The sequence below is a fragment of the Cydia pomonella genome, chromosome 19 (genome assembly GCF_033807575.1).
Source record: "Cydia pomonella isolate Wapato2018A chromosome 19, ilCydPomo1, whole genome shotgun sequence".
In the NCBI taxonomy this organism is placed as follows: domain Eukaryota; kingdom Metazoa; phylum Arthropoda; class Insecta; order Lepidoptera; family Tortricidae; genus Cydia; species Cydia pomonella.
The window spans coordinates 6,175,527-6,188,493 of NC_084721.1; the positions used below are offsets into that span (position 1 = coordinate 6,175,527).

General features: G+C 41.8%; 1 protein-coding gene across 1 annotated transcript in view; it reads left to right on the forward strand.

Annotated features, from left to right (window-relative positions):
* LOC133528550 (proteasome activator complex subunit 4-like) overlaps nt 1–12,967 on the forward strand; it is a 48,938-nt gene that overhangs the window by 27,077 nt on the left and 8,894 nt on the right. Inside the window, exons 15-25 of the mRNA XM_061865960.1 lie at nt 1,147–1,273; nt 1,922–2,167; nt 3,426–3,670; nt 5,573–5,703; nt 6,602–6,790; nt 8,281–8,476; nt 10,031–10,227; nt 11,335–11,453; nt 11,600–11,721; nt 12,029–12,171; nt 12,478–12,646. Of these exons, the coding sequence (XP_061721944.1) occupies nt 1,147–1,273; nt 1,922–2,167; nt 3,426–3,670; nt 5,573–5,703; nt 6,602–6,790; nt 8,281–8,476; nt 10,031–10,227; nt 11,335–11,453; nt 11,600–11,721; nt 12,029–12,171; nt 12,478–12,646 (1,884 nt within the window). The remainder of the gene's footprint in view (nt 1–1,146; nt 1,274–1,921; nt 2,168–3,425; nt 3,671–5,572; nt 5,704–6,601; nt 6,791–8,280; nt 8,477–10,030; nt 10,228–11,334; nt 11,454–11,599; nt 11,722–12,028; nt 12,172–12,477; nt 12,647–12,967) is intronic.

Below are 12,967 nucleotides of genomic sequence, written 5' to 3' on the forward strand. Positions count from 1 at the left end.
TACACTCAACAACTTGAAATCCGGTATTTAAGTAGGGTTGATAAGGATTGTTTGAATTCTAGTTGTTTCAATTCTACCACTTTTTTAACAAACACTCAATTAATTGTATAACACTATATTTTTGTCACTAGAAGAGTGTTTTTAATCCATGTTCCTTTACAAAATTGTTGTTCGTCTATAATATATCGAGTGTTTGACTTGCACTTCACATTTACGAACAGTTTTAAGCATTTTTAACAGTATCTCACTCCACCCGAAAAACACGATATTTCTTTTATAGTTAGTTCACTTAACAATGGGATAGTAATGTCACTGGCTAATTACACTTGTTCCTATATTTTAAGCATGCGCAGCACTTAATGTTATAATTACAACTATTTTTAAATAAGCAATAATCGCAGAGCCGATGTTTACATGACGCGAGCGCCATCTCGCGAGGAGGCATCACAGGTAGGCATACGTCAAGAACATCCGTTGTGTACTGTCGATAAAAATCGGTCAAGATCATGTCGGGCCATGCTAGGTGTCAGGGCCAAACGGGGGTTATTATTAAGTATCATGTACATTTCAAGCACAAGGGAGTAAGGGACCTATTTTTACTAAGAGAAGATTTTTTGCAAACTCAAAAACGACTGAACCGATCATGTTCGCTATAGTTTCCATTGAAAGTATTTTTTACGCTTTTGTTTCACAATTTGCAAAAGACCCGTGATTCAAAAATTAGAGGGGGGAAATAATAATAATAAAAATATGTGTTTTTTATTTCGGAGCGATTATTTCCGTAAATATCAACTTTATCAAAAAATTATTTTCGGAGACCCTTATTTGTTCTGAAAGACCTATCCAACGACACCCCACACCATTGGATTAAAGCGAAAAAAAAATTGTATGAAAGGAACCCTAAAAATTTTTATTTCTACTTTTTATTTTACCGTTCTGCCCCATGATTCATGTATCCCTGCGTAATTGCGGCTTTCTAGCACTAACAATCATAGAGCAAAGCCGTGGACGGACAAAACCCTAAAAATGGAATTGGGAAGTCTCCGAGCCCATTCGGAGACGATTTCTAATATGAACTCGAGGTGTCCTGTCCAATCTCTACATTCCTTTAAGTTGGCCAACAAAAGCACGTCTATTTGTCCCCAGGCGCTCTGTTCATAATGCTGGGCCCGCGCACCGGCCCACTTACGGCTAAGCAGGACTGGGAGGTGGTCAAGACGCTTTGGCCGGCTATACTGAAAGCGCCGCTCAGTGAGAAACCTAGCATACTAAGGTAAGAGTACGTAATTTATGTATTATTTTATCGGATTTTTTATACCTTAACTTTCGTTCGCGATAGTAGTAAGTTTTTGACAAATTTTTGGTACAAGCTTTTGTCGCTGACTGTACTTTTCTTATCACAGGCAACTAATACTCATCGAGGCTATTCTGAAAACCCCAAACACAAGTAGGCTGCGTTGTTTCATTGCAGAGTTCCTGTGGCCACCTCCTGTCTCCATTATCAGATCAGATCATGGTACCATAATATTGCATTGACACCCGACTTACATATGTATGCAAATTTTCAGCTCAATCGGAAATCGGGAAGTGGATTAAATTTAGCTTCCAAGATTTCACCCTAACAAAATAACATACATACCAAAGAGAAATTGAAATAGAGGTGGATTGTCAAAGAAAACTTTGTGGCCACAGTAAATTGCCATCTTTCTACACATGATTAAAACTTTTAGAACGCCATTTAACTTTGATCCTTATTCTTTCACTGATAAGTTTTCAATTTGTTAAATATCAAAAAGTGACGCCATCTAACAGATCAAAGGCCAAAGGTATGGCGGCATCTAACTTCATATTCTCTTCTATACATACGAACAGGGCAAGTGAAATAAAAGCTTTTAAAAATAACTTTTTTTTTTTTTTTCAGATTGGAGCAAGCGTTCAGCGAAACCCTCCACCGCCACTTCCCCACAGTCAACACCCGTCTGGTCATATCCGAATCAGCCATAGAAGCTGCGAAGCAATTCTTCACCGAAGCTGAACTCTCCGAAGCAAAGCTGGCGGAATTATTAGCCAATGCTGAAGCTAGGGAGCTCGCTCATTCCGATAAGATCGAGACAATCTACACGGAGTTGATAGATGAGTTGGTTGATGTTGCTGAGACACCGAATATGTAAGTATAATAACATATTGAACTGATACGCTAACATTTTTCTATGGAGAATAGGCAGGCGTTTGCCTACGATCTCACCTGATGGTAAGTGATGATGCGGTCTACGGTGGAGCACGCTTACCTATGAGATACCTATTTACTCTAGCTTTGGAAAAATCCAGATTGTACTCATTTTGTTTTTTTTTTGTATATATTGTATTTTTAAGTGTTCGCGTGATTGGGAAGAACAAACTGCCAAAACTGTTTAAATATAAATCCAAATAACATCCAGATAAAAGTCGGTTTTTATATAGCGTACAATTTCGCCGCTAGAGGCGCTAGTGTAGACGAAGATCTGTTTAAAATGTCAATTGCATTTATTTGTTGCAAGCTATTTTATCGCGAATTCATAATTGTGATAAATATTTTTCCATTTTTGATTAATCATAGTAAACATTAGATATAGTTTAATTAATGTGACTGGTTCAAAAAAAGTGCCAACTAAAATATATGCAATATTAAACCTGGTTATATTTGGTGCAAAGGTTATCCATCGCCATTCAACGTGGCAATGCGGCTAGCGTTATGGGTACCTTTGCGCCGGGCACACCTCGGGAGGGGTGGGGGGGGGGGGGTTGGGTCTTATTGACCAGACTTAAGTTTTTTTTTTGTGTTGTCCTAAATAAACTATAATAAAATGGTTAGTAGTAGTAGCCAAATATCATCAACAATACAACATAAATGTATATTTTCTTTTGTTTCCAAAACTCAGTTCTCATCCTTTATTTTGATATGTTCTCTTGACACCTTGAACTATTATTACTACGTATAGAACCGGCACAGATAACCAGTACTTTGCGCCATGAGTTGTTGTTTTGACAACAAAATATAGAAGCGGAGCGTGAATCTCGCGACCTAAACGCGCAAGCGCCATGAATTTTACGGTGCTTACGCCATTTTACACTGAAAAAAATAGATAGCCGAACTGGTTTTGTAACTTTACTAAATAACTAAACTACGGTTATAAGAAAATAAAATTTTGCATAAATTTACAAACTTATTTTGTAGTGTATACCCAGTACCTGAACACTGATAGCCAAACACGGTTTTGTAACATATAATACATAGTTCGCAAGTCCCAATTTTTGTGTAAACAGTAACCAAAATTTTGTTACAGTTATGCAAACATTTCTTTCAGTGTAGTCGCGTGGTACAGGTTTCAATTACGTCAATTTCATTGTTTGGTACGGCTTCTCTATAGTACTCGAATTTGTTCCAGCCAATGGCGCCGTCTCGAGCTAGTCATGCAAATGCTGACGTACTGCCCGTCGGTCCAAACCCCGTACACGGCCCGCGCCGTCCGCCTCGCGCTGCACGCCCTGCTGCACGACGACATCGCCGTGCGGAGAACAGCGCAGAAGTTCACGCACTTCGCGCTGCAGCAGAGAAAGAGGGAGCTTAAGAAGATTAAGGTGGATCCGTATGAGGTGGCCGGGGTCAAGAAACCGGAGAAGTTTGAGCCAGGTACTAGAGAACATTTTATTCTAACCAAGCGTTGGTTAAGTGAGATAAGCCCCATTTTTCACTTTTTTTCACTAATATTTTTTGTCTGTGAACTCGTATGAGTTTCTATGACAGCAAAATTCTTATTTTTATCTAATACTGTTTGAGGAATGGTAGATACCCATTTGCCATGCAAATGCTGACCGTCAGAGCGTTTTACATTGTTCGAAAGTAAAATGTATAAAAGTATGTAAAATGTTTAATAAATGAAATCAAAAGAAAGGACTTCATACCGTCGGGCACTCGCCATAAGCTGTCTTTTAGGGTACCTTTCGACCAGAGATGTGCTATGCTATGCTTTCATACATTTGAAACGTAGCTGCAGCTGCGTTTCAAATGTATGAAAACAGCATAGCACATCTCTGGTAGAAAGGCACCCTTACCAAGGGTTATCCGATATCGGATCGGACAATTTGAACACGCTCTCAGTCCAAACCTTACACGCGTACACCGTCCTCGCGTTACACTCTACTACATGACGACAAAGCACTACGGAGAACCACGCAGAGATTCACGCACTTCGCGCTGCAGCAGAGAACGAGGCAGTTTTTTTTTTTTTAAGGGTTTATAGTGTCGGTTGAAGACACAGGGCCCTCGCTAATGATACGGGCGACCCTGTGTCCGTGGTGATATTTTCGAAATGCTTTTTTGATTTATGCTATGCCGGGTCCGGCATCACCATCAGTCAAAAAGCAATGGTGATGCTCGAGGTGAAGACCCGACGTTGTTGTTATGAGTTTAGATAGACCCATGGTCCCCGCGTTAAATACGGGCGGCCATGGTTCCTGGTTGAGATTAATGAAGATGGGAGTTTTTGATTTAAGGTGGGGAGTTATTTTTATTTTAAGATGGGAGTTTGATTAGAGTAGAGTTATATTAGTTGTGATTAGAGTTATATTAGTTGTGATTAGATTTATGTTGTTGCGAAGATATTTTAGTTGAATATACGAGTTGGGACCGCAGTGGGTGTTGATATCAATATTCGACGGACGCTGCTGCCCATACGTCGGTTTTCCCTTAGTCGCCTTTTACGACACCCACGGGACGTGATGGGGTGGTGCTATTCTAAAACGCCGGCACCACACGGCGGAGAAAGAGGCAGTTAAGAACCAGGTACAGACGATCAGACAGGCTCCAAGCAAGTTAACTTTTAAACGTTTGCTTTATAACCACCTGCTAAGGCAGGCGTAGTGGGAATTAGTCGGTAAGTAACCCATAACGCACGTGCAATTGTATGTATATGTATCTATCCTTGTTTATCCATATATATGTATATATTTATGTACTCATAGTCATAAGGTATAATGAAACATACTATAGTATTTATTTAGAAATTTTATTTTGCTTAAAATTTACGGTTTTTTTTTTGTTTAATTCTCACTGCACCCACCTTGAAGTTTCTCTGTTTTGCCTTATGGTTGCCTGGTAGAGAATGCCTATTGGCATTAAGTCCGCCTGTTGTACTCTTTTTTATGTGCAATAAAGTTTAAAATAAATAAATACAACTAGCGAACAAATGTAAATTTAATTTACTTCTAAGCCACCCAATTAATGCGACACCCGTCCGCGCTTTCAGCCTCAGACGCCAGACCAAGAACCAAGTTTTATGAAGAAATTTGAGATATAGAAAAGTATATCTAAGGAAAAGTCAATTTTATACAACAGAACATAAAATTCATGCCTGGAACAAATAGTTTGGAGCCCTGGTTTAAGTAATTAAACCACGACTTGTATTTTCTTACGAAAATTGTTCTTATAATGACAATTTTCATTACTCTCTAGAGCCATTATTATATACAAAGTCTTAAAACGCACTTGTCTCCTAAAACTTCATAAATAAATTTGTCATTTTTCTTGTTTCAGGTTACAGAAAGGACTTAGAATGGGCTATGTGGTCCGAAGACAAGAAAGTACCGTCGACGGACGAAGAGTGGGACCGGCCCTGGCTAAGGAACCCTAACTATGGGTTCTATTGTTGGCCCGAAGAGCTTGAGGTACTTATTCATAATATTCTCTAAATACTAACTTGATTGCTGAACGTCATGATCATGTTGAGAGATTTCTGCTACATTTTTTTTATTTCCATGCAGCTTTCTCTTAGCACTAGGGACGGGTAGATTATGTAGAATAAGATCGAACCATCGGGTGTGTGATCGGCTACGAGGACAGAGGGCTTACCGCGAACCACGTTCGACGTGTTGCCTCCCTATCATGCTTACGTACAAATTTACAAGTGCGACAGAGAGGCAACACGTCGAACGTGGTTCGCGGTAGGCCCTCAGTTCCTTCGGCTTTGCACTACCAAAAGTATGTAAGGTACAGAGGTACCCTTCTATACCTTTGCTAATATTTGGACAACTGACGCTTTGCACAACGCAACCAATATAATTTTCATCGCCGTATTATCTTACAATTAGTCTAAAGTTAAGTATAGGTAGCCAAATTTGAACAAAAGTCTTCATAGCCCTAAATTATCTTCCTTGCGTTGTCTCAGCATTTTGCCACGGCTCATGGGAGCCTAGGATCCGCTTGGTAACTAATCCCAAGAATTGGCGTAGGTAGTAGTTTTTACGAAAGCGACTGCCATCTGACCTTTCAACCCAGAGGGTAAACTAGGCCTTATTGGGATTAGTCCGGTTTCCTAACGATGTTTTCCTTCACCGAAACGCGACTGGTAAAAATCAAATGATACGTACATAATTCCTGAAAAACTCATCGGTACGAGCCGGGTTTGAACCCGCGACCTCCGGATTGCAAGTCGAACGCTCTTACCGCTAGAGTCAACTACAGGTAGGCCACCAGGGCATTCTTCATGGCCCTACATAAGGCCTAATTGGGTAAACATTCTTATTCCATTCCTAACATAATTCTTAAATCTTTCTATATACTCAGGTAGCAGCTCCAGCATCACAGCAGGTGTTCTCCAGCGACATCCCCCCAGCAGAGATGGAGGAGGGCGAGCGTCACATCCACGAGTTCTTCTCCGATGACGACAACGTGGAGAAGCTGGTGTCGTTCTTGACGGTGGAGGAAAAGAAGGGCAAGGACAAGTTCAGTGGAGTGCGGTTCTCCATGTTTAAGGTTAGACTATGCTATATATAACAATTATTCTCCATTAAAACCCCAATGAGAATAGATATTCCAATAATTTTATTTTAGAAGAGATTCAGAAAGACGACGTGAACGTGGAGAAACTAGTGTTCAGAACAAAAGATGGACTGGGATTGGATAAGTTCAATGTGGTTAGTTTTTTTATACTACGTCGGTGGCAAACAAGCATACAACCCGCCTGATGGTAAGCAGTCTCCGTAGCCTATGTACGCCTCCAACTCCAGAGGAGTTAGATGCGCGTTGCCGACCCTAACACCCCGCACCCTTGTTGAGCTCTGGCAACCTTACTCACCGGCAGGAACACAACACTATGAGTACGGTCTAGTGTTATTTGGCTGCGGTTTTCTGTGAGGTGGTGGTTGAGGTACTTCCCCAGTTGGGCTCCATTGTGAATGCCCATACCTCTCTTTTGGACGTAGTTTAAGGACGTACGGGACGTAGGGGGTCTGGGTTAGTTTATATTAAACATTTGTTTTCCATTAAAACTTACTATTATAGGATAGCATATGATACCTCTGGGATACCTATAAAAATCCCTCCGATGAAATATCCGTGTAACTGGAGCAGGCCAATGGATGCCTCAAATTTTATTGTGAAAAACTCTGGTACCTACTCTCATTTTATTGACTCTTGTACGTATTTACAGTACTACCTCAGTAAACGATTGTTAAACGTCATTGCAAAAAATAATAATTAAAAAGGTCTATAATGCTTTGACAACGAAAACACGCTCGAAGTTGATGCTGCCCGCGCTAGTAAATGACGACCGGTTTGGCCTAGTGGGTAGTGACCCTGCCTACGAAGCTGATGGTCTCGGGTTCAAATCCTGGTAAGGGCATTTATTCGTGTGATGAGCATGGATATTTGTTCCTGAGTCATGGGTGTTTTCTACGTATTTAAGTATTTATAAATATTTATATATTATATATATCGTTGTCTAAGTACCCTCAACACAAGCCTTATTGAGCTTACTGTGGGACTTAGTCAATTTGTGTAATAATGTCCTATAATATTTATTTATTTAATTTTATTATTTAATGTTAATTGCATTGCATTATCAAAAATTATACTACTAGTATTTAATAGTTAAATGTATGAAATAAACATAAATATTTGTTAATAAATCATTATTAATGACGATGAATGTTTAAAATATTATCATTACATGACATTCATTCATTTAGTTCCCCTTTTTTTAAGGCGCGTATACATCAAGGCCGTTTCAGACAGATCCTAATTAAAGATAGGATTGGCTATGGTTTTAGAAATTTTCTCCGATCAAAATGTAAATTGCGCCAATTCCAGTCATAACCTACATTTCTTGTGTGACTTTCCTCATAGTCGAAATGAAAAATAGTCTTTAACTCAGGTAAAAGTAACCATCTCACCCTCAAACTATTGGCGGGTGATATGGTTCACTTTCCACCCTTGATTAACAATCTAGTATTCTTTCATTACAGTCCCTTTTCGCCCAATTCGGTCCAGTCATCACGGAGAAGTTCCTCGTCCACGCGCGGCGCTGCGCCGCCGATTCACAGGAAGCGCCTCAACGTTTCGCGTCCGAAGTAGCGGCGTCTGCGCTGCGGGCGCCGCGGTACTGGCGCCGGCAGAATGCCTTGAGTATCTATGATAGTGTGCTTGAAGTATACAGTGCTGGTATGTTAACTTTTGTTCAATATGTTCGAAAATTTTCTTAGGGTACAAACCTAATAGCTGGGGAGCCGGTGATGCTAAATGTGTAGTTACTCGAGCGTCGTAGAGACCTATTGAAATCGAAAGATTAGATGATAGGAAGAAAAAAAGGTTATATAAAGTTTTCTTTTCCAGCAAGTAGGAAAGCTTCTACAGATTATTTTAAATTTCGGGGGGTTGGTGGAGGATTAAAAAGCGTTAGGCAAATTTTGGATTTGGTCATTTTAGTCTAAGTTAATGCTAATGCTATAATTTTTCTATAAGAATCTGACCATTATTTGTATGCATTTCCTTAATCTGACGATCACATTTTGACGCCCGATTTTGACATTGTATCCGTCAGAGTGCGTACAAATTATTGTTAGATTTAGTAATAGCACAATTATTAGAATGTCTCTATAATATTACTTACTTTAAAAGACACTGCACCGACTTAATCTTTCTGGTTTAACCCATTGGTTGACTGGTAGAGAATGCCTTAAGGCATTAAGTCCGCCATTTGTACCTTCATGTATTGTGCAATAAAGATTAAATAAATAAATAATATTTATTTATTTACTTATAGCATTAATTTGGACTAAAATGACCTAATCCACAATTTGCCTAACGATTTGTTGAACCCCCATACAACAAGCCAATATGGACGGCTAAAAGTGGTTAAGGTAGACTCCACGGGGTACCAAGATATCAGTCATATCTTAATCTGACCCGCTCGAGTAACTACAAAGATCCCCTCTTGGACTCCCAGAGCGTTTGGCGAGACGGGCAGCGTGGGGTCAAGCGTCTAAAGTATCTGAGAAGCCTGCGTTAAGTCTGTTTGCAAGCTTGCTGCCTTTTATTACTACTGGGAACAAATGTTACGTTTGCATTTGTTTTTATGAACCCCACACGTCCCGCCCTGCTCCACGCCAAGGTAGAGCGTCCACGCAGTTTTCATACGATCATTAGACTTATGCCTTGCGTACCTAGTATAGTGGGAAGAGAGTGCCCGCGGCCGAGTGCTCAGTAATCGTCCCCTACACGAGAAGTGGGTAGGTATTTTTTCGCTTCAACCCTATAGTGCGGGGTGTCGTCGCCGCCATGAACCATTTTTGGATAAACATAATATTTTCGGAATTATCACTCTAAAAGAAAAAAAAAATGTGTTCAATCCATATACAGGAATTGCTCGATTAAAGGTATAAGATGTTCTAATCTTGAGTAAACTTGCGCGTTATGTCTCTTTCGACTCAAGAAAACATGCGTTTAAGAAAATATACAATCAATTTAGGCCGACAGACTTGAACTGTGATCACTTTCCAGGTCTAACCGCCGTGATCCCGGAGACCATGGAGGACTGGGGCACGTCGCTGGCCTCGGGGGTGGTGAAGCTGGAGCCGGCGCGCGGCGGCGGCGTGCTGCGCGCGCTGCTGGCGCTGTGCGCGCCGCCCGCCAGCAGCGCGCAGGACCCCGACCAGCACACGTCCTTCGTGGTGTGCGCGCGGCTGTACGCGCTGCAGGTATGAGCGTGTCCGCCAGGTCTCACCTCCGTCATCCCGGAGACCATGGAGGACTGGGGCACGTCGCTGGCCTCGGGGGTGGTGAAGCTGGAGCCGGCGCGCGGCGGCGGCGTGCTGCGCGCGCTGCTGGCGCTGTGCGCGCCGCCCGCCAGCAGCGCGCAGGACCCCGACCAGCACACGTCCTTCGTGGTGTGCGCGCGGCTGTACGCGCTGCAGGTATGAGCGTGTCCGCCAGGTCTCACCTCCGTCATCCCGGACACCATGGAGGACTGGGGCACGTCGCTGGCCTCGGGGGTGGTGAAGCTGGAGCCGGCGCGCGGCGGCGGCGTGCTGCGCGCGCTGCTGGCGCTGTGCGCGCCGCCCGCCAGCAGCGCGCAGGACCCCGACCAGCACACGTCCTTCGTGGTGTGCGCGCGGCTGTACGCGCTGCAGGTATGAGCGTGTCCGCCAGGTCTCACCTCCGTCATCCCGGAGACCATGGAGGACTGGGGCACGTCGCTGGCCTCGGGGGTGCCCTTGCCCACACCCACATCACTGAACATTGAACATAGCCCCAACGATTGCTACAAAATGTAGTCCTGCCAATGCTGCAAAGATGGCCGAAGCGGTTCTAAAGATGTTTTTTCTACGCGTCGACTGCAATAGTTGAATAATTAAGATTTCGTATAACAAACTATAATTGCGTACTTTTCATGTATGGGCTCCCGACTCGAAATATTCATTTCGATACGCTGTAGTCAACCATAAAAAAAATTACAAAAAGCATCTGCCGCCGCACTCCCATAGAAAATACATAAGCAGGGGGTCGCGCGTTTATGTCTTTTGTACAACATTTTTGTCTACGAGATACTTCCTTTATTTTCATTAACTATAGGTTTTATAGTTTTAAAAAAATGAGAAGACTTGTAGAAAAAGTATTGTATACAACAGTGATATAATCAAGCTTTTCAATCTTGTACCTTACTTAGGCAACTCAGCAAGCTTCGTTGCCTAAACACGGTACTCTACTATTATATTATATCACGATTGTATAAAATACTATTTTGACACTATCTGCGTAAAGGATTTATTATGAATTACAATTTTACTCGTCTACATGAATGATATTAACATGCGCTTGAGTCTTGGCCAATGACGAGAGGCTTCTAGCTCAGCATTATTTGTAAAACTCTTAACTTAAATCTTTTATTATAAAATAGATTCTGGGGGTCCAAAATCAACACTGCGAACTCTTGACACTTCTGAAACTAAAAGATATTTGGCTCTTTCATCAATCTGACGTTAATGGCGCTCAGAACATTAATGCAAACGTTTTTTTCCCAGGGTGCTCTAGGCTCTCTTCGGTGGCAGACGGCTCTTCTCGGCTTCGAGCTCCTAGCCAGGCTCGAAGCGGCTAACTTTATGCAACACCCTTACCAAAATGTTCGAGAGACAGTGGGCAGGTGAGTTTTACTCCGTTATCTAATTAATAATACTTATTTCTCGTAGACTTTAATGGTTGAATTATGACTTCGTATACCAAACTGTAATCGTATACTTCCCACTATGGACAAGTATAATATTGATTAATGTACTCTATTATATCTAGCTTGCTGATGACGATCTTCGACACGGAGCTGGTGTTTACTGGCGGCGCGCCGCGCTTCGCCGCTTTTCTCGCTTCCGTGCGCCCACGACTAGAGCCCCTTTATGACGAGAATGGGGATATTGGTGAGACTCGACCCCTTATTCATAAGCATAACACTTAAATAACGCCAATCTATAACCTCTTTATGTACACTATCTAAGGTCGTTATTTTCAGACTTACGTACTTACTTTCTGTTATCATAAATAATGAAAAAAAATAGAAGTAAGATGTTTAAAATAACACTTGCACAGTCTAGCTAGGCTATCAAAATCGCTGCCAAATATATATCTCAAACCTATAATCAAAAGATGGTATTTTTTTTTAAACGGTTGCAGCACCATTTGATTAGTTTTGCGCGTTCATCCATTTTTTTTTTTTTTGGGTTCTAGTGATAAAGACAGCAGCGTCCATGGCACAAATGGCGGGTGTGAGCCGCGACGAGCGCGCGCGCTCGCCCCAGCCCGAGCGGCGCGCGCCCCGTGTGGACGTGCCCGTCGCCAGCGCCAGGCTCGACCCGGTTGATGATACCCAGGTAATACAAATATGTTACTAAATGTATACCCCGCACCCCCCACCCCCCTCCGCCATAGCAACAAAGGAAAAAAGTAGAATGAATATTACTTAATTAAAGTCTTAAGTTCATTTTAAAGTTTATACTCTGCCTCATATTATAATTATTTGATACGAGGAATGAATTCATGTTGAATGACTTTGAAGTCTGTGAATGAACATGTTATCAAAGTATTTCTTGTAATTTTAAATTCCACTTTAAAAGTCACGAGTAAATAATGTTTATTTATTATCTTTTCTTTATTATTAATAATCTCTTTATTATTAGCAGGAACATGAGAATTCCAACGAACCAGGAGAAACGTCAGAGAACGCCAGAGGCGAGCGACTCGATAAGAATCTGTCGACACATCTCGACACGGCGCTGCGACTCGGCGGCGACAGTGTGGCAACTGATCTACGCGACCACGCACGGGCTATTAATTTGCTTACCACAGGTAATATTACGTAATTCTTCTAACTATTATTCACAGGTAAATAAAAACGCATACAGACCAGGAGAATCATTAGAGAACGCCATAGGCGGCTCGACAAAAACCCGTTGTCTCATCTCGACACTGCGCTGCGACTCGGCGGCGACAATGTATCGACTGACGACGCTCGCGCCATCAACTTTTTTACAGATAAAATTACTGCTCGTCATACTCCTATAATTAACAGGAAAATGTAAACGCCAAGGAGCCAGGCGTCTTCAGAGGACGCTAGAGCGACTCAACAATAAAAAAATTAATGAAAATCTTTATTTCAGACCACTTGTG